Source organism: Ptychodera flava, chromosome 4, assembly GCF_041260155.1.
Source record: "Ptychodera flava strain L36383 chromosome 4, AS_Pfla_20210202, whole genome shotgun sequence".
NCBI lineage: Eukaryota > Metazoa > Hemichordata > Enteropneusta > Ptychoderidae > Ptychodera > Ptychodera flava.
Genome location: NC_091931.1, coordinates 4018697 through 4037370, shown reverse-complemented (window position 1 = coordinate 4037370; position 18674 = coordinate 4018697). Strand labels below are relative to the sequence as shown.

Genomic DNA, 18674 nt, shown 5'->3' with positions numbered 1-18674 from the left:
AAATGAAAATTTAGCAAATCTCTGCTTTTGAAAAAAAGTTGAAATCACTTTGGCAGTTATGATGTGTTATTATTGAACCATTTTGTGTCTTCTTTCTGGCTACAGGCAAAAAGTGCAAAACTGATGTTACATGTGAGAAAAAGCAACATAGTTCATAGTATCTTTACCCTGTACACACAATTGCCTAATGTAAATTTTAAAAGTTCTACAATATGCGTTCATTGCTGTGATTTCCCAAAGTACAGGGTAGGGTAGTGAGTTTGATATTCCTTGGTAAAATGGTACTTTAGTAAAATGTCTTGTAACAAGCATTCCTAGTTGAGACAAAAGACTTTAAAGGGTCGGGATGAAGTAATATAAAAGTATTTTATTATCTTTTCACAAACGTATGGTACAAGGAGAAAGTTATGCAAATCAAAATGTACAGAATAAACTTGACCTGAAAAAGATTGAGCAGAAGACTAAATCATTGATGAATATTTCAAGTTTGGTTTTATTTGGTTTCTTTTTTTGTGATTTTCAATTTTTACATCTTTGGACTCATAGCTCTGCCAAAAGACACCCAGTCATTTTGGGAATGTCTAACTCTTAACTTGGCCAGAAATGTACTTCCTGTAATTTGAAATTGATCACATCATGATTTACTGTCACATAGGTACTTGAGTCATGTGAGCCTTAAATAAATGTTTAAACATGAAATGTTTGTCAACAACAGGAACTATTTCTTTGTATTTGAAAAATTAAATCTGAAATTAATTGTTTAATCCACCGCTGAGTTATTCACTAGAAACTCAATGCACCATAGATACTGTGAGGTTACAGTCAAGTTTGACTATGTCAATTTCAAATAAAACAGTTTGTGATCATAAACTTCACACTGGAAATATTCAGCAATAGACAATACTGCTTGTTTACTGAAGCATGTACTATGCAAAATGTCATGCTTGAAATGTAACATTTTCTGATTTTAAAATGTCCATAGCTGATTCTAATCATGATTGTCAAATTTTGGACAAAACTGACAAATCTTTCTTGGAAATACAAACACATTCAAACACAACATACATCCTGGCATGTATAACGTAGCTGATATTTTTTCTTGCTAACTTCCTGTCAACCAAATAAAGCAACTACCAACTGTTTTGCCATTAACTCATAAAATGTGGCCTGAGTACACGATTTCATTGTCTTGCAGAATACAAAGATACACTTTTTATTACATGAAATCATATGAACCAGTACTCCATGCCGTGACTGTACATGACAATGTACCGATGTTCCACTGCCAAATCTGTTTTCACAAACAGAAATTAAAGCCATAGTTTTTACCTTTTCATTTACTATTGCTGTACAATTTGACAGACATCAGGTCACAGCTGTTTTATTTCCTCACACTCAAAAGCATTATGTCTACAAGTCACAACAATTTAATATTTCTTTAGAAAAGTTTTCATTTCTGTTCAAGATTACGGATACACACCTGTGCCACATAGGACAAAGGTATAGCAAAACATTGCTGAAGCTGGGAATCCACAGACCGTACAGGGGGTCTGTCCCACCTCTACTGTCTGTGGATTAATGGAATGAATGATAGTCACAAGGGTATTGATGTCTGTCACATGATAGTCATCATTATTGATAGTATTCATCACAAGACGGTGTTTACTGAAAGTTTTGTACAGCTGCTAAAACAGAGAGACCGGTAGTCTGATGCACAGTTGGTTAGCATACTGGGACAGACTTTATATTTACAACGGTTGAATAAAGGGAGACTATACATGTAAATAGGGCATGTGCACAATTCACATCTCACCAATACCTGGTATACAGATATGATACCTCTGTGCCCCATAGGCATGCTCTAACTGATATAACATTCAGAGTAATGATGTGTGCACATGTCCATATGTGTTCTTCTTTTGTTCAACAGCTGTGAGTGCCTAGTACCTGACAGTGCCTGCCATCAGCACCTGTCTGTACTTTGTTAATACATGGCCTTATTTGCAGGGTGCCAGTATGCCACTCAACAATTGATTTTTATACCTTCACTGTTAATAAAAAGACAGTCGGATGATAATTTCATGCATGTCATTATACAAAAAAGTCAGCTAGAAATTGTTGTGAACAATAGGCATCTCTGACGGAAAACTGAATTCCCAATATTTGCTGAAAAGCCAGTGCTGTTATGTTTAGAGGGCATACTATAAAGTTAAAAACATTCAATTGAGTCATTTGGCATATATTTGAAATATCTTACTTGAGACATTTGGGATTGGCACTCTTTTTTCAAGATAATCTCAGTTAGCCATGATTTATAGTTTATCATTTTGGTTAATGAAAATAGATTTCCAATAATAATCAAAAGTGATTTAGACAATATTTACAAGATCTCTAGAAAAGTCAACTACATGTTCAATTATTGGCACATTCTGAAGAGACATGTCGGTAAATGTTTTTTTTTGTTTATCACAGTAATACATATTTGAGCTAACTTTGCTAACTTCTGAGTTCAAACAAAGGTTTTACCCAGTGTTGTAGCATTTTATTTCTGATTTGCAATGTTGTAGTATGAACTGCTTCATCTTTTTTTTACTGCAGTTCTGCTCACTATAAATTCTATGAATTACCAATGCCTACTTGACCTATGTATATATTTTAGTTCAATGTGCCACCAGCTCTGCAAAATCAAATCTGGATTTCATTCAACTTATCAACCATGTTACAAACATAACATCACATGTCAGCTTTGTGGTCAATATGTATAACTAGTTTACCAACAGATAAAATTATTCAGTTGTACTGAACTGACCACAGTAGCCATATCAACTTCCTTCAATATACCAATATGATCGCTATTTTCAAGTGAAAGAAAATCAAGTGCCATTAAATTTGAGCTCAGAAGTTAGGGTAGCCTTCAAAAAATGCACTGAAGGTCAATGTTAACTCTTGACCATGATGGCAATATATAATTTTCATCTTTGGTTTCTGGCCCTGTACTCTGAATACAGCATGGATTCAGAGAATAGAACAATGAGAGCATAAAATTCCTTTGAACATCAAAACAAAAAAGGCAAACACAAATACAGGCTATGAAAGAAATAAAACTCTGAGAAAATCAGAAATATTCCCATCTCTTACTTCAATACTTAAACATTCATTAAAAATTTGATGTATTTTTTCAGGTGAGGTGGCCTACAAGGTCTTGTCTATGTTCACTGTGCTAATTCTAGCACTGACACTGTAGACCTGGGTTCAACTCCTGGTACAACCACTTCTTTAATAACTGGTTGTTCTAAATTTGTAAATAGTCATTTCAAATATGACAACATAAATTTCTACAAAACCTGCATATTTACAAAACATGTTCTCATATTAAATAAAGGAAAAATAACCAAAAGAACTAAACTGTTAAACATTTACATATGGTTCAATATCTGTTGACATTTATGAATACTTTGAAATACCTTACAATAATCATACATTACTGTACTAAACCAAGTGACATTTTTTAACAAAGCAGTCTTGATATTCAACGGTGAACACAGTAAAGCTGTATGCATCCATCTCTTGTTCCTCACTTTACACTTGGCACAAAATGATGGAATCATAGAGATATGGTTGCCTGAATTAGATGATGGTACAGCTATTTCTAAAAGTCTAGTTGCTGCAGATATCTCTGCCATACACTGAAGCAATTACAGTTAGTGGCAAATCTAGGGTTTAGTTTCTCTGCTATACATTCCTACCAAAAATGAGAAACTCTTCCTCTTTGCATGGTTTGTGTCTGTGAGTGACTTATTTAAACCAAGATTCTCCACTGACCTGGCGTGGTCACTCAAAAAGCACATTAGGAATTCTAAAGGTAAGATATTTTCCACACCATGTATTCACAGTGAAGCTATGTTTAACTTATTTGCTGGTACAGCAATTTGATTATGCAGTGGACGGGAACAAAGCTATTCTCTACTAATAAAATGTAGATCTTTGCAACAATGAGGTTTGTTTGAGAAACGTCTCTTCAGAACTGAATCCTTGTTCTACGCAGCAAGTTTGGCACTTTTAGGACTCTGTGGAGGGGTTCTTTCTAGAAGTTCTGGATGAACAACAAAGTCCCTTTGGAATGGCCTATGTCTGGTCACTTTACTCATCCTGCCATAGTCTGTAATGTGATAGTGTGGTCCTTGCATTGGTGGCTCTGGTCTCTGTCCACTGCCTATTGTGTGGAATAGCTTGGCTATTGCTCTGGCCTCTGCAAATTACAAATGAATTAATTAGTTAGTTAGTAAGTTAGCAAATACTAGAAAAAATTAAACAAAAATTAAAACTAGAGAATTTGAAGCACTGTCATTCTGAATTATCTGAGACTTGGACGTAAAGGGAGAAACAGTCAACAAAACAACTGACATAATCAGCACAGCTTTGGATGATTAAATTCCATGGACAAGATTACATATCCCTCAATCAGCACCTTTGGTCAGACATTGCCTGTGCAAGAATACAGTGTCTATCTCAATCCTGATTCTTGGTAAAGCAATTGTGTAAACTGTCATTTAATAACACTAAGTACAATGGATCTATGACAGATCTGTGTTTTAAAAGAATTTCTCATTGCATGGACCGCATGTCATGATACAAGCTAAACTGTCAGATTTCAACCATAGGTTATGTGCTGTGTAAACTCTAAAAACCTTTAACCATAATTCAATTTGTGCATGTAAGAGGATCTCTGCTTGTCAAATACTTGTGTAACAGTAAACACTGACAATAACATTTCTAACAGCAGCTTCCCCATTACCTGCAATTACAGAAAATGGGTAGACCAGCACTGATGCAATAGGTCAAGTGACTATAGAATTATTCAGTCAGAAATTCAAAATACAAAAAGTGTTGATGTCTATTCTGAAAACTGTTATGACTATAGGCATAATAGAGCTTGAATTAATGATAAAGCATTACAATATGAAATCTACTAAACAATTTATTTCACCATGACAACTGACCTTCTGCACCTGCCCCTTTCAAGTATCTTCTTAACGAAGGTTGGAACTGTGGTTTCACATGCTCTCTAACAGCTTCATCTGCAAACTTTTTATGGTTTGAGTCATCTACCATTTTCATGACAGCTTCTTGATCTGTGCAATTCAAAAGACTAATTATAGCAGATATCCAATTTAAGTAAAACTTGCTCTTTACATATATGAAAGGAAGAGATGTACCAAATATCAATCTGAAGGCAATGTCATTGCAAAATTTATGACTTTTGAGGTTTTATATATTTGATAGTTATATATCAAAGGCTTGTTGGATCCTGGCAAAGGGGGTATAAAAAGCAGTGCCATGTTGCATATCTAAACTGCTCATGAAGAGCGCCCTCTGTCCAAAAATTAGCGACTTTTCTAAACTGCTCATGAACAGCGCCCTCTCTATCCAAAATGAGCCTTCACCTTGTTTACTGGCAACTTTCATCCAAGCTTCTGCTGCCTGTGCTGACCTTGGACTCATCAGATTCCTGACAGCCTGTTTGAAAAAAAGACATAAAAGAATTAGTCAAATTTTTCAGTTAAGCTAGAAATTTGAGAAATATGAGCTGTCAACCTTACATAAACACTATCAATTCCATACTGTCACTTAATATTTTTACTGTCAATGTACTTTTAAAGAGTGCACATTTCACAACAAACCTTTGTTCATAGTTAGTTAAATAATTTCCCTTAGACACTTTCATGGGTAAGGAAACAATTGACTCTTACTGACATTTGATAAACTAAAAATATTTTAGTCATGGTATAATAAATTAACCTTATGGAACATCAAAGCTGATTGAGTATACAGTTACTGCAACTTCATGGTTATGATGACAACATCGTTTCCTGCCGTTCCTCTATACAGCTAATGTAAATGATCTTTCTTTGAACATAATAAGATCATAAAGTATGCAGTCAATGAAACCAAAATATTCCTACTTCAAATTTTAATAATTTATAATGACATTTGAAATTACATTGTCATTAAAATCACACAAAGTCCTTTGCAATCTTTTAATGCTTTCTTTACTCAACTTTGAAATGATAAAAAGCTTTTCTCAGACTGGAATGACATATCGTCACAGTTTATGTTGAACAAAGGCTATTTTATCAGCTGAATATTAAAATTTACATTGGGGCAATTCCCAAGCTTGTATCTTTGTCACACTAAAGATCAATAAAATCAACCCCTTTATCATCCCACTACAGTGATTGGTGTACTCCATCGATTTCTCATGATTCAATCATTTCATCCCAGTATTAACACATAGGGCCACACACCCATGCTAGAACCAATTAGAAGATATTTTAGGCTGGTGCTGAAAGCTTCATTCATTCATTTTATTTTTATCATTATAAGACTTTCATATAAATAAAAATTTGTGCATGTTATGTATCAAGATGAAGGTATACCTTTTGTTATTGCTTATAAATCATATTCTCTCCACACTGACAACAGAAATGTGACTCTATTGTCTGGTTCACTGCTATGTGAAGACCCTGTGATTTAAACACATCACTACAGATATATGACTGCCTATGGTGTACGGTTCACTGCTATTTGATTCAAGCTTTGCTATTCCCATAGACCCTTGAGTTTCTTCAATACTGTATGTTTTGGTCAAGTACATCATACTACATGTACAAGCAAGTTGAGTGTCAATGAATACGGCCCTCTCTAAGTCATTCTTAATTCCATGTTTTGATATCCAATGATAGTCTGTTAAAGTTCAAACACAAATACCTATTACATCATAATTACCATTGGCAAAGCAGACCTGTATAAAATCTTACAGCAGTTTTATATTGAATTTAGTTTATTTGACTATACTCTGTGGTTAATTGATGGAATACACACTGAGAAATGGTTAGGTTTCCACTGACAACTATGTCCAAATACTTTTAATTAATTATTGCTAGTATAAATATTAATGGGTCTGCAGATCACAGTGAATTGCAAGGATGTTGTTCTCCGACTAAACTGGTCATCCAACCTCAATCATCTCACATAGCGACTCTCCGCTAAGTTTTGCAGTTGTTGTTATATAAAAAATGATGAAACCTGATAGAAATATGTGGTATACTATTTCTATTGTTACTATCAGGTCAATTATTCAGAATAAATGAGTCTTTTTTTCACTATTTATCATTCTCATTGACTGTCTTGCATTGCCTGTATGGTATTCACATCAAATATGTTTATTTGATATTTTTCTATTATTGTGTTCTGTTTCTATGATACAGACTTTCATGCTATCCCTAAAAATTCTTACTGAAATGCTTGGTGTACAACTTGTCAACACAGCATGTATGTGTGTTATATCCAATGTTATTGATGGAAATAGAATCTACCTTTAGCTCAGACAAAAATTCAGTGATGGACATTAATTAAATTGCATATCATTCTATGACTTTGGGAATAGAAGAACTGCATGTACTTATTTTACAATACAGTGTAAACTGCTGAAACTAAAGATGTTGTTCCCATGAAATTTTCAAACATGGTGTTGATAATCTGTACTTGTGATCACACAGAACAGAAACATTTACAGAAGAAAAAGTATGCTACTTTAGAAGTTTGTCATGTGGTGGAAATTCCACTATCAACTTTTGTTAGGTGTAAGTCCATTTTCAGTTAGTAAATTACAAACTCAAACTAAGTAAAAAAGGGTGTTAGATGATCAGATGAGATGAAAAACCAGCAGTGAAGATGTGTTCACAGCAAGACATGACAGTGAATAAGTGTATTTAGACAATAATAGTGCCATAAATGCAATGACAGATTCATCTTACCCAGCTAGGGAAATACGGGTCAGGGAGCTTATTGTTATAGGGAAAAAATATTGCAATAATTATTTTCGGTGCAAAGTAAAAAACACAAAGACTTTAAAATATAGCTTACGATACATCCAATGTACAACATTGAAGGTATGACTTTGAAATATGAAATTCTCTTTTTAAATATTGCATGATATAATTTATTAGCTACTCAACTTTGTCCGTTCATTTTAAGAAGAGTAACAGTATTCAAATAAATCAAACACAGAAGGTGAAATATTTTGGAGTACACATTTGTGAGTTAAACTGTGCAATTTACACCCTGCAGCAATGCAATACTGGTGCAGTCGCTTGCAAATGGTGTGATATGCCTACATGAAAAGAAATTGAATGGGGATATGATATGAAAAGCATGTCATATGAAGAAAGATAAAACAAATACCAATAACATTCACTTTAGGTTCTGTTAAAGTGACCTGTTCATACATTTGCCTGAACTCAAACAAATTAAAACCCTTGCAGAGCAACTTCCATGTATTTAGTAGATAATAGAATATTTAAAAAATACATTAAACACAAAAGACTGTAAACTCATACTGTCCAAAGTCATTTTTTACGGCAGTCTTTTCTTAAATTCACAGTATGTAGGATGTCAGAAAGCCTGATCTGGCACAATATCTCAAAGCCTATACAGTCAATTAAAACTGTTTTCATTAGCTTTTAGCATTTCCAAAGACAAAGCTCACCATTATAAAAATATGTGCAAAACAATATTTGAATGATTGTTGTTATGGTAACAAGATGGATCGCAATGACAGGCTTATCTAGCATATTTAACTACATTGGCCTGTTTAACTGAGAAATCATTATATTTTAAACTACTGTACACCAATTAAGGCCATATTTTATACCAGATATTTTAGAGCCTGACCTTTCAATCTCTAAAATCTGTAAAAACTCAAACATTTTTCCATTTGAATAACAATGAATTTTATAAAAAATACTGGCAACCTTTGTATAATTGTTTGACATCAACCGTAACACTACATCAACACTAATGCTTGTTGTCATGACAATTATTGGTATGGTAACCAGAGCAAATAAACTTTGATATGAGTATTTATCATACTAATGATAATCAAACTGGTAAACAGTCTGTAAAGGCCAATTTTGTTAGTTTAGACTGGCGTCAAAGCTGGCCATACTGTGAGTGGTCATTGCCTGCCAGTAAATCATGATACAATCATTGATGATCAGTGCCTTGCGTACATGTACCTCAGTGCATGGTAGATTTTGCTGTCTTGGCTCTGAATTTTCACAGCTAGGTTTGTGAAATTTAGGTCCAAAATGGCATAGGCAGCTGTCAACAAACTTTTTGAAACTCTTGTCTCACACTGACCAATTTGAAATTTGAATTATTATCAGGTGCCATGAATTCTATTTGAATCTCAGCTAAAAAAACAAAGTACCTTGTCAAAATGAAATAAAAATTCAGTTTAAGGTAGTTGAAATTTCTTGTGAGCTCTCCTTTGACTAGGAATTACTTTTGACTGATAGATCTGTCTAAATTAATTTGTAAGTATAAGTTTATCATGTACATGCATCATATTTGCATGAAATTTTATAAAACCTATCAGGAGTATTTTTCGCTGAGAAGAACTCAACTACAATTCAATGCAAACTATAATACTCAACCAAAATTATACAAACTTTTATATTCTCAATGACGACTAGTAGCAAAGTTGCGATATGACATTTGTCATTAAACTTACAGAGATATAACTATTGAAATATACTCATACCTGATTATGTTTATATGTCATTACACTGGCAGTTGCAGGTCTACTAATGTACTTCTGTCGTAGTAACTCACGTTTCTTTCTTTGTTCCACTGGACACTTTGCATCAACTGTATCATGCAAATGAAAACAAAAAAATAATTTTGAGGATGGTCTTGTAATCAACAGTCAGATACAACCCTAAGTCTCATGAATACAAAATTGCCAGATCAGTGAATATTCACTGACACAATATCAAACTCCACTATTCTAGGAGGAATATAAATTATCAAATCAGCTCTACTTCCGGCCATCTTGCAATTTAGTCAGTAAGAAGTCATAAAGGAGTACAATTAATTTCCACTAACTTGACATGTCTCATGTATAAGAATAGAATGTAATGTGCTAATTTTGGCAGTGAAAAGTTGAACACCCCTAAATAAGCCAAGGTGTGTGTCACTGGACTTGGCTGACTGTTATGGAATAGACATTAATGACTGATACTGATTTGTCAGGATGGTCCTTGAATGTCAGGTTCAGTACACTCCGCAAATAAATGCAATTTCCAAGGACTTGAAAAGGAAAGGTTTCACAAGACTTTTACTATCCTATTTACAGCTAAAACAATGAAACATAGGGCCAATGTCCCTGAAGCTACTATAGACATGGATACAAAATTAAGTATTTCCTGTCTGTATGAAATTATCTCACTAAGATCATCCTAGGGACCTGTATACCAAATATTAAAGCTGTCTGACCAGCGGTTTTGAAAAAACAAGCAACCTAACAGTCGACAGAGCTCCGCTGTGTTATGTAGAGAATAACTTTTTGTGACACGTGTTGATGACAAAGATGGGTATCTTTGATAGCTCATTTCAGGATGGTCTGACCAAAAATGGCAAAATTAGCTGCAAAAATAGTCACAATTGAAGATTGCATCATAATTTCAATATATTACATTAAGATAAACCCTAGGAACCTGTATATCAAATATCAAAGCTATCAGATGAGTAACATTTGAGAAACAAAGATTTTGACCAAAAATGGCAAAAATTGAGTCAAAAATGGCAAAAAATGACCTAGAAATACAAAAATTGAAGATTTTATCAAATTTCAATATATTACACTAAGACAACCCCTAGGAACCTGTATACCAAATATCAAAGGCATCAGACAAGTAGTTTTTGTGAAACACATTTTTCGACCAAAAATGGCAAAAATTGCGCCAAAATACAAATTGCAGATTTCATCATATATTCAGAATATCATATTTAGTTCATCTGTAGGAACCTGTATACCAAATATCAAAGCTGTCAGATGAGCGGTTTTGATGAAATAAATTTTTGACCAAAAATGACAAAAAAATTCCTTAAAAATACAGATTTGCATATTTCATCACAATTTGAACAAATCTAAGTTGGGTTATCCTTATGGACCTGTACACAAATATCAAAGCTCTCTGATAAGCGGTTATGAAGAAGAAGATTTTTTACCAAAAATGCCTTTTTTGCACTAATTTGCATATTTTCAACAATATCAAAAAATTAAAAAAAAGTTTCTCATAATCATATTTGCATCTACACAACAAATACCAAATCAGTAAGTACTGCGCTTCTCAAGATATTTGAGTGGACGGACGCCTCACAAACGGACATACATACATACATACATGTACATACATATACATACATATAGACTGACGATGGACGCCGGATGGATACCCATCCCAATAGCTTCTATAGACTATAGTCTATAGTAGCTAAAAATTAAATTGTCATGTAATTATTAACTCTTGATTAAGCATCAAATAACTGGTTTAGAATGGTGAACACCCATGTGGCATTAAAATTTAATTTTATCAGAAAAAAAGGGGAACTGTTTGCAATTCATTTGTTTGATGCCTGAAACAACTGATATTTTTGAACTTACTTATATATTTGTCTTTTCCAGTAACTGCATCTGGATCATGGAAACCTGGAACAGTCCTTAATCTGCATGACAAAAACACTCTGTAAAACAGAAAGAAAGACAAATCAGGAAAATGTAATGTTCCAGTGTACAATGGCATATGCATTTGTAATTACAAATCGAATCAAATCATATTGGCAATTTCTATCTTCAAAACATTATTTTATTTTTGTAGCCTGTCCAAATGAAAGCTTGGACAATGCTTTATAACTATGCAATAAACATGTCTGCTGCCATTCCATGAAGTGTTTACACTGTCCAGATTCAGTTTTCTTTTACATGCTGGGATACAAAGCCTTCTGCAAAACAGTCAAAATGTTAGACAATATCCAATTGGCCAGTGGAAATCCATTAAAATTCCTTGCATTCAACAATGTTTACATTACTGTAAACAATGTACAAAATTTTGTTAAATGGTATCTTGGTTTTGATAGTTATTTTGGTATATCAATGCAATTACATGCTGGAACACAATACATGTATGAGGGGCTGCAGGAATATTTCCTCGTTCAAAGTAATTATTTTCAAAACCTTGGCAAAAATCCTGAGGGCTGGTAACTAATCATGAGCCTTACAGTACAAAAACAAAGATACAATACAGAGTTCTTCAAATGGTTCGAGGGGTGGGCCTACCCTATTTTCAGAGCAATCTGTTCATTAATAACCATAAAAATGAATACATTTTCACTACATATATGTAAATTGCACATTATTATGTAAATTGGCCACCCCTTTGTTTCTCCAAGCTGTGGAGAACACTGCATCTTCACTTGTTTTTCATAGGCTGCACATCCTACAAGATTGGGTTCACCAAATTAGTACTTGGTCATTTTTATTTGTTAAAAAGATGAGTTAAAAATCAATTTTATCACTAAAATTAATGAACATTTCATGGTGAAAAATCATGACCGCTGCAACAAGATTTAGGCAAGACTTTATGCACAGCTACTTTGCCATCTTTGATCATAATGCTCTCTGGTACAATTGTGGTAATGATTCCATGGGTGAGTTTTAGGTTTAAAAGTAAGGTGTGTACTACAACACTACTGTAATCGAACAATGAGAAAAAGTGATATGGTTCATTGAAATTGTTTGTATCAGTGACATACCCTGTGAAACAACAACAGGCAAGAAACAGTCTAACCTATTCTTAACCATTCAAGTTGAAAATTCACTTCCAAAGAATCCTTTCTATTCATGCATTACTTAAAATACCATACTTGTCATGGAGACATTAGGTTAAGTAGAATGAAAATACAGAATATATCAGTTAGAATATGTTGCTAAAATATGTATTAAGATGTTCAAAAAGGGCTGTATGTTCAGAAATGACGACTTACAAGGTGTCAACACCAATAAAATGGCTGAAGAATTTTTTGTTATCCAGCAATACATTTACACATAAATCCTTCCTTTATTTTCTTCTATTTGATGCCTAGCAATTTTAACAGCAACAAAAGTTTAATAAAGACAGGATATTGTGGGCCAATCTGAAAATAATTCTTGTTACCCGTCTCATCACAATAAAAAGTCAAGAGTGACAAAGAACATTTTAATTTGGGTTCAAAGAGAATTAAAGTTTCCAATCCTTGTATTCCACTACAGATTTAGATTTCAAATTTATTCATTTCTCAAGCTGTAAATCAATTTATGAAGAACTTGTGATGATACTCATGTATATGATACAACATGCTTAATATTGGTAGAATAGTATTTTGTTCTCTGCTTTAATTCTGAAGATAGTGGTTCAATGACTGTCCGATGATAAAATGATGGTCAGTAGTTACAGTATTTTATATAACTCTCCAAATCATAAAATAAATCAACCTAAACGCCAGACGTTCAACAAGAACTTTACTACAAATGGCTTTACCACCAGCATTAGCAGGAAATCTCCTGGGATCATGACTCTTTCATGCAATTATTCAATAGAGTTACCAAACAGATATACTGGCTGTTACCTAGGCAACATGCGCAATCAACAGCTCTATAACTGAGGTCACAAGGTCACAATAGCAATCAAGTCCTCTTGGGAAAAAATACAACAATTGAACAGCAGATAGCTTACAGGTTTCACTTCCCACAGGACAAATTGTTACAAGCATGATCATTTTCAGTTAAAATGAATTCAAATTCATTCCAAAATGGAGTTGAAATGAACAGCAGTATTTCTTTCAAGCGTTTACAAGGTTGGATAACCACTGAAATGTGATGTTCAATGCAATGTACCTCTACATGTAGATTATCCAAATTTTAACTCATCTCATTGCACTTTACTATTTTCTCGATAGATACGGAAATGGGGAAATTTTCATATATGAATATTTTTATCCAGAACAATCAATCTGCTCACATTAAACCTAATAAAAACATTGTATTTTACAAAATAAAATTCAAATATTTCAATTTTTTGTTCATTTCAGTACACGCCTGACCTGAGCACAGAACATTTTGGTAAGCTGAAATCATGCATGTTTTACTGTTTTCACTTTTTAGACCCTATATGGGTCCAAACCAAGTTACATAAATTAGCCCCTAAGATGATATATTTATATGTTTAAAATTACTGCATCAATTAAACAGTAATCAACTGATTTCATCATAATATGCCTTTTAAAATAATATTATGCATAAATTCAGTTTTTTGGTATCTATGGCAAGTTAAAATAAAATACATCTGATTCAATACTTAAATATCAGAATTAAAAAACAACAGTTTTTAATAAGTTTGGTATGATTTGTTCACTAAATTTATACTGTATTGACACACATGGTAAGCCTTTCCTCTCATGGTTTCCATTGAGAAATACCATTCAATAGTGAACAAACGAATAAAGTGTGACTGCAAGCACATATATTCCCATTCCTTGATGGACTACAGTGGTACATGAAATAAATTAATAAATTTGTTTGTACAGTAGCAAGCCCATAGGGTATACACATTAGTCATCATATACTATACAAAGATACCAGTTAAGGTTAAATTGAGCTGAGCAAAATAACAACTAGTGAATAATGAAGATAGAAGAAGCTATTAAGCTATTCTGATATCAACAAAGCCTGGTAACTATGGTGTTAACCTAGTAACTTGCGTATCAATCAGGCAGTCAAATCTATTCAATACACAGTCCCTATTGTTATATAGCACAGGAAGTCTGATCGCGACCTGCAAATCACGCTATTCTTAAATAAATTCAAATCTTTCTAGAACGTTTGTTACAAAGCCTAAAGGAGTATACTTTGGGTTTTTTATGTCATTAATTTAGCACATTGTCAGAAGTTATTTTAAAAAGTACAGGGTAATGTTCTGTCTGAAGTTGTTGGTACATTCCTCTCAAGGCAACTGTTGTTGACTGGAAACAGGCTGACTGTCTCACAATCTGTAGACTGCTTCTTTGTGGTTGCTGATTCGTTTGTTATTTAAATCATTTTAAAAACTGCTCTATAGTGGCTGCTTGAGGGTGTCTACGCTACTGAATTCCTTGTTTACAGAGCCAACACACACACAGCAGGTCTGACAAAACATACAAAGTTACCGGGCACCCAATGTCATTCACTTATCCATGAATAATGTCTTCATTAATGTCGATTGGACATAGAAGGTCAGCTAAAGTACAATGTGACACACTTTAAAATTAATTACACAATGTCAACACCTATCAGCCTTGAGCTACAATGATATCACAACAATTGCTACACATTTGAGAATGAATTTATATTTAAATTCAGGGGAAATAATTGAAAAACATGTTTTTGTATTTTGTTTTAACAAATTATAGCAAGTATAGTATAAACGCAACAGCCAATGCAAACGTTTACATTAGCAGAACATTGAACCCTAACTTATTTACTTGTTTCCTAACCATGGCAGGAAAATCACATTAATTATCATTCCTTAAAGAAATGCTTACATTCAGAAATCACTACAGAGAGAAAAGCCTGTGATGTAATGTGTTTTCAAGGATCTTACATTTAAAAGTATGAGTGTTTGTTGAAATGAAGTACCTGCATTTATTATATGGAATTTAATTTCAATGTGAAATTAAAATAGAAAAACTTTATATCATTTATGGATCCTTTCATTGTATAAAAAATTTCAAAGTTATAATCATGAATATTACAGATGACTAATATTATTGTTTTATCCATATGTTTATATTTCCATTATCAATTTTGACTTTCCTTATCATTAGAATATCAGTTCTTAACTTTCAGTAAAAAAGCCACATGATTATGGATGCAATTCACCTTGGATAAAAACACTGAATTGTACATGCATTTGACTTTCAGACTGAATTATGTGTTAAATTTGGGCTTGATTTATAGTAGGAAACAGCAGATATTTAACTTCTTCTAAATTCTTGTAAATGTTGACACAATGTACTCCAAAACCAAGTACAAATTTTGAAACCTGCCATTTTGGTAACCATGTAAGACATGATGCGTGTTGCCCCTTGAACTTTTTAAATAATTTAAATTCTCTTTCTGACGTAATTCTCCTTGGATAGACGCTATCAAAACAAATGTATTAATCACATTGAGAGATTCTCAAGAATGGATTACACAGAGGTTACTTGATGTCTTTTAGCACTTGGTATGTTAATGAGATGATAAATTTTAACAGGAGAGATATAAACTGTGGTGTGATGTTTGACCAGTAGATAGTTGTTTGTATCCATGTATCTGACAACTTGATCTATTGTTATAGGATTACCGCCCAAAGAAACAAAGACCACAGTAGCTATGGTTCTACTCTCTCAAATATTCCACTTCAAGCACTTCATCAAGTGATATGGATGATCAGCTATAATGAAATTTTCTTGATTTCAAGGAAACTTCATCATTTCTTAACACTTGTTAAATGTTATTGAAAGTTTTAACGATTCTGTCCTTGCATACCAACATATCCAGTAAAATTGACTCAACAATGGAAGTTACTGAATAATTGATGTCACCAAACTTGTAATTAGTCTAACCATTAAGAAATGCCACCAAATGTCCTTTACTCTGCTGATGTTGTAAATGTTATAGACTGTAGAAGTTTCTCTGTCACTCAGCCATAGAAAATCAAAAGGAAAATACATGTAATCGTCAAATGCCACACACTATAGTTATTTAACATAAGGTCACTTAGCAATAAACCTGACTGCAATGGTCTTCAAGACAAAGTCTATTTGTTGGTCTAAAACACAAACAGGGAAAATGAGAAAATTCATATATTCAGATTGAAGTTTTTTGCCTGACATGTACTTATCAAAAAACAAACAACCAGTGCAATGTTTGAAGTACATATGATAAATCAGCCAGCACGTTATCAACAAGACAAGGATCCACACAGACACATTAAACACAGGTTAAGATATCATAGTGTGTTTCCTTATCTTGTGTTGTGTTCAAACCTCAGATCTCAGGAACTAGTTAAACAATGTATATGTTCAATATTTAACAACGGTAGAGATGTACCATTTTCAGTTGTCTGACTCATGAAAGTCAGCTCTACTCTCTATCAGCTACATCAATTGTTAATGATGAGTTGCCAAGGATTGGTCACGCTTTCCCATTGACATTGATATTTGTTGTCATTTATTGAAAAGGGGGTTAAATATAAATAACTTCTCAAAAATATGTATTTGTTTTTTACAAAAAATGCAAGTAAATTGATCGACACAGTATGGTAACATTTCCAGCTCCAGTAGAACAGACTTGAAGGAACAGTCACTCGCTTGTGGTTCGATACACGGCGAAGGCCGCTGTATGCATCTCTTTCTCACACGTCACCGTGTATCGAACCACAAGCGAGTGTGTGCAGGAAGATTCAAACACAACGTGGTAACATTTGGGTGTGCCTTTATCAGTTAACCGTTTTCCCATTTTTCTTCAGAGAATAGCTTAATTGGTTAATCTGTGACAGTTAAATCTTTTATAATAGAACACCCATTTTATATGGAAATTTTGACACAAAATTACAAGAGGCTTTATATAACTGTCCAAATGGAGTTTCGACTGAAGTCATTTTGCAAAGCAATACCAAGTTTAAGATAGGACCTGTTCATTGAGAGCTGTCACAGAAATCCAAATGAAAATATTCTGAAGGTTCACACCGACTTGCTCGACATTTCTTTATATTGTGCGTTTGAAAGAGTACGAATTCCTCGCCATCAGCCATCGGCTGTCGGTGACAACCAGTTTTCTGCAGCACTTTACCTACGGTAAACAACCGCATTAAAAAAATAGAAACTGATAGCTGTTAATTGTCACAAACGATTACACACGACCTGTCGACTTACAGTGGTGGATGAGGGTTATTCCGTCTGTGCGGAGACGTTGGTCTCATCTTTGTCGGCTCGTCAACCAATTTCTTATAGAAGGCATGTGAATATGTGGTGGGTCGTACAGTTGGTGTTTTGTTCCAGTCCCTGAGGTCGGCATTCCAAGTTCTTTCGGCTTCACGTTTCACGTCCTCGAGTACGTGTGGATCCAGATCTCTTCCGGGACCATGCAGTATATTGCGATGTCTGTATCCATACATAGTTGGGTCTGCAGATTTTGAACGAAAACGAGATACTGTGTTTCCGTAACCCGGTAATATATGCCCAGTAGCCATGTTACTTGATTTAGTCGGACGACGAAATTTCGTATGGAAATAACTTAATGAGTACGAGTGTACGTCCGCAATGAAAACCTTTGGAAACCATCAAACGACGGCTTTATGTACATGTACGCCGTGGTCTATAGCAACACTATTACACATGCAAATGATTAAAATTATTCATGAGTTAACAGGTGGATACCAAAATCTCGCGTGATTTTGCGGTATTCAAGTGAAGGGGGGAGTGGTTGTTGGTTGTATATCCTACTCTAATAACTATGGCGGACCAGCAGTCGGAAGTCCACTGAAGTAAACTGTGAGTTTCGCTTGAGCTAGCGAGGCTTAGGTAAGATACTGTCGTAAAACTCACCAACGTTTAAACTATTGTGGTGACCAAGAGCAAGTCTGGTATCATCAAAGCTCAAGTTCGCTTCGATTTCTTTCATGGCCCTCAAAATTATTTACGCCTTGTACACAAACTATTAGGGTTTGCTTAGCTGTCAATATGTATTTACATCGTGATCATGATGCCACTCT

At 34.0% G+C, this 18674-nt stretch overlaps 1 protein-coding gene across 2 annotated transcripts in view; it reads right to left on the bottom strand.

Annotated features, from left to right (window-relative positions):
* Nucleotides 1–347: 347 nt before the first annotated feature.
* The window catches only part of LOC139130724 (uncharacterized), a 19389-nt gene continuing 1062 nt past the window's right edge, over nucleotides 348–18674 (bottom strand). The window contains exons 2-8 of one of the 2 annotated variants that reach the window (XM_070696501.1): nucleotides 17836–18085; nucleotides 11510–11589; nucleotides 9605–9711; nucleotides 7818–7844; nucleotides 5445–5517; nucleotides 5001–5132; nucleotides 348–4249 (exon numbers count right to left, since the gene is read on the bottom strand). In XM_070696501.1, the coding sequence (XP_070552602.1) occupies nucleotides 4038–4249; nucleotides 5001–5132; nucleotides 5445–5517; nucleotides 7818–7844; nucleotides 9605–9711; nucleotides 11510–11589; nucleotides 17836–18085 (881 nt within the window). In that variant the 3' untranslated portion in view covers nucleotides 348–4037. The remainder of the gene's footprint in view (nucleotides 4250–5000; nucleotides 5133–5444; nucleotides 5518–7817; nucleotides 7845–9604; nucleotides 9712–11509; nucleotides 11590–17835; nucleotides 18086–18674) is intronic. The other variant, XM_070696502.1, reaches the window with a different exon arrangement.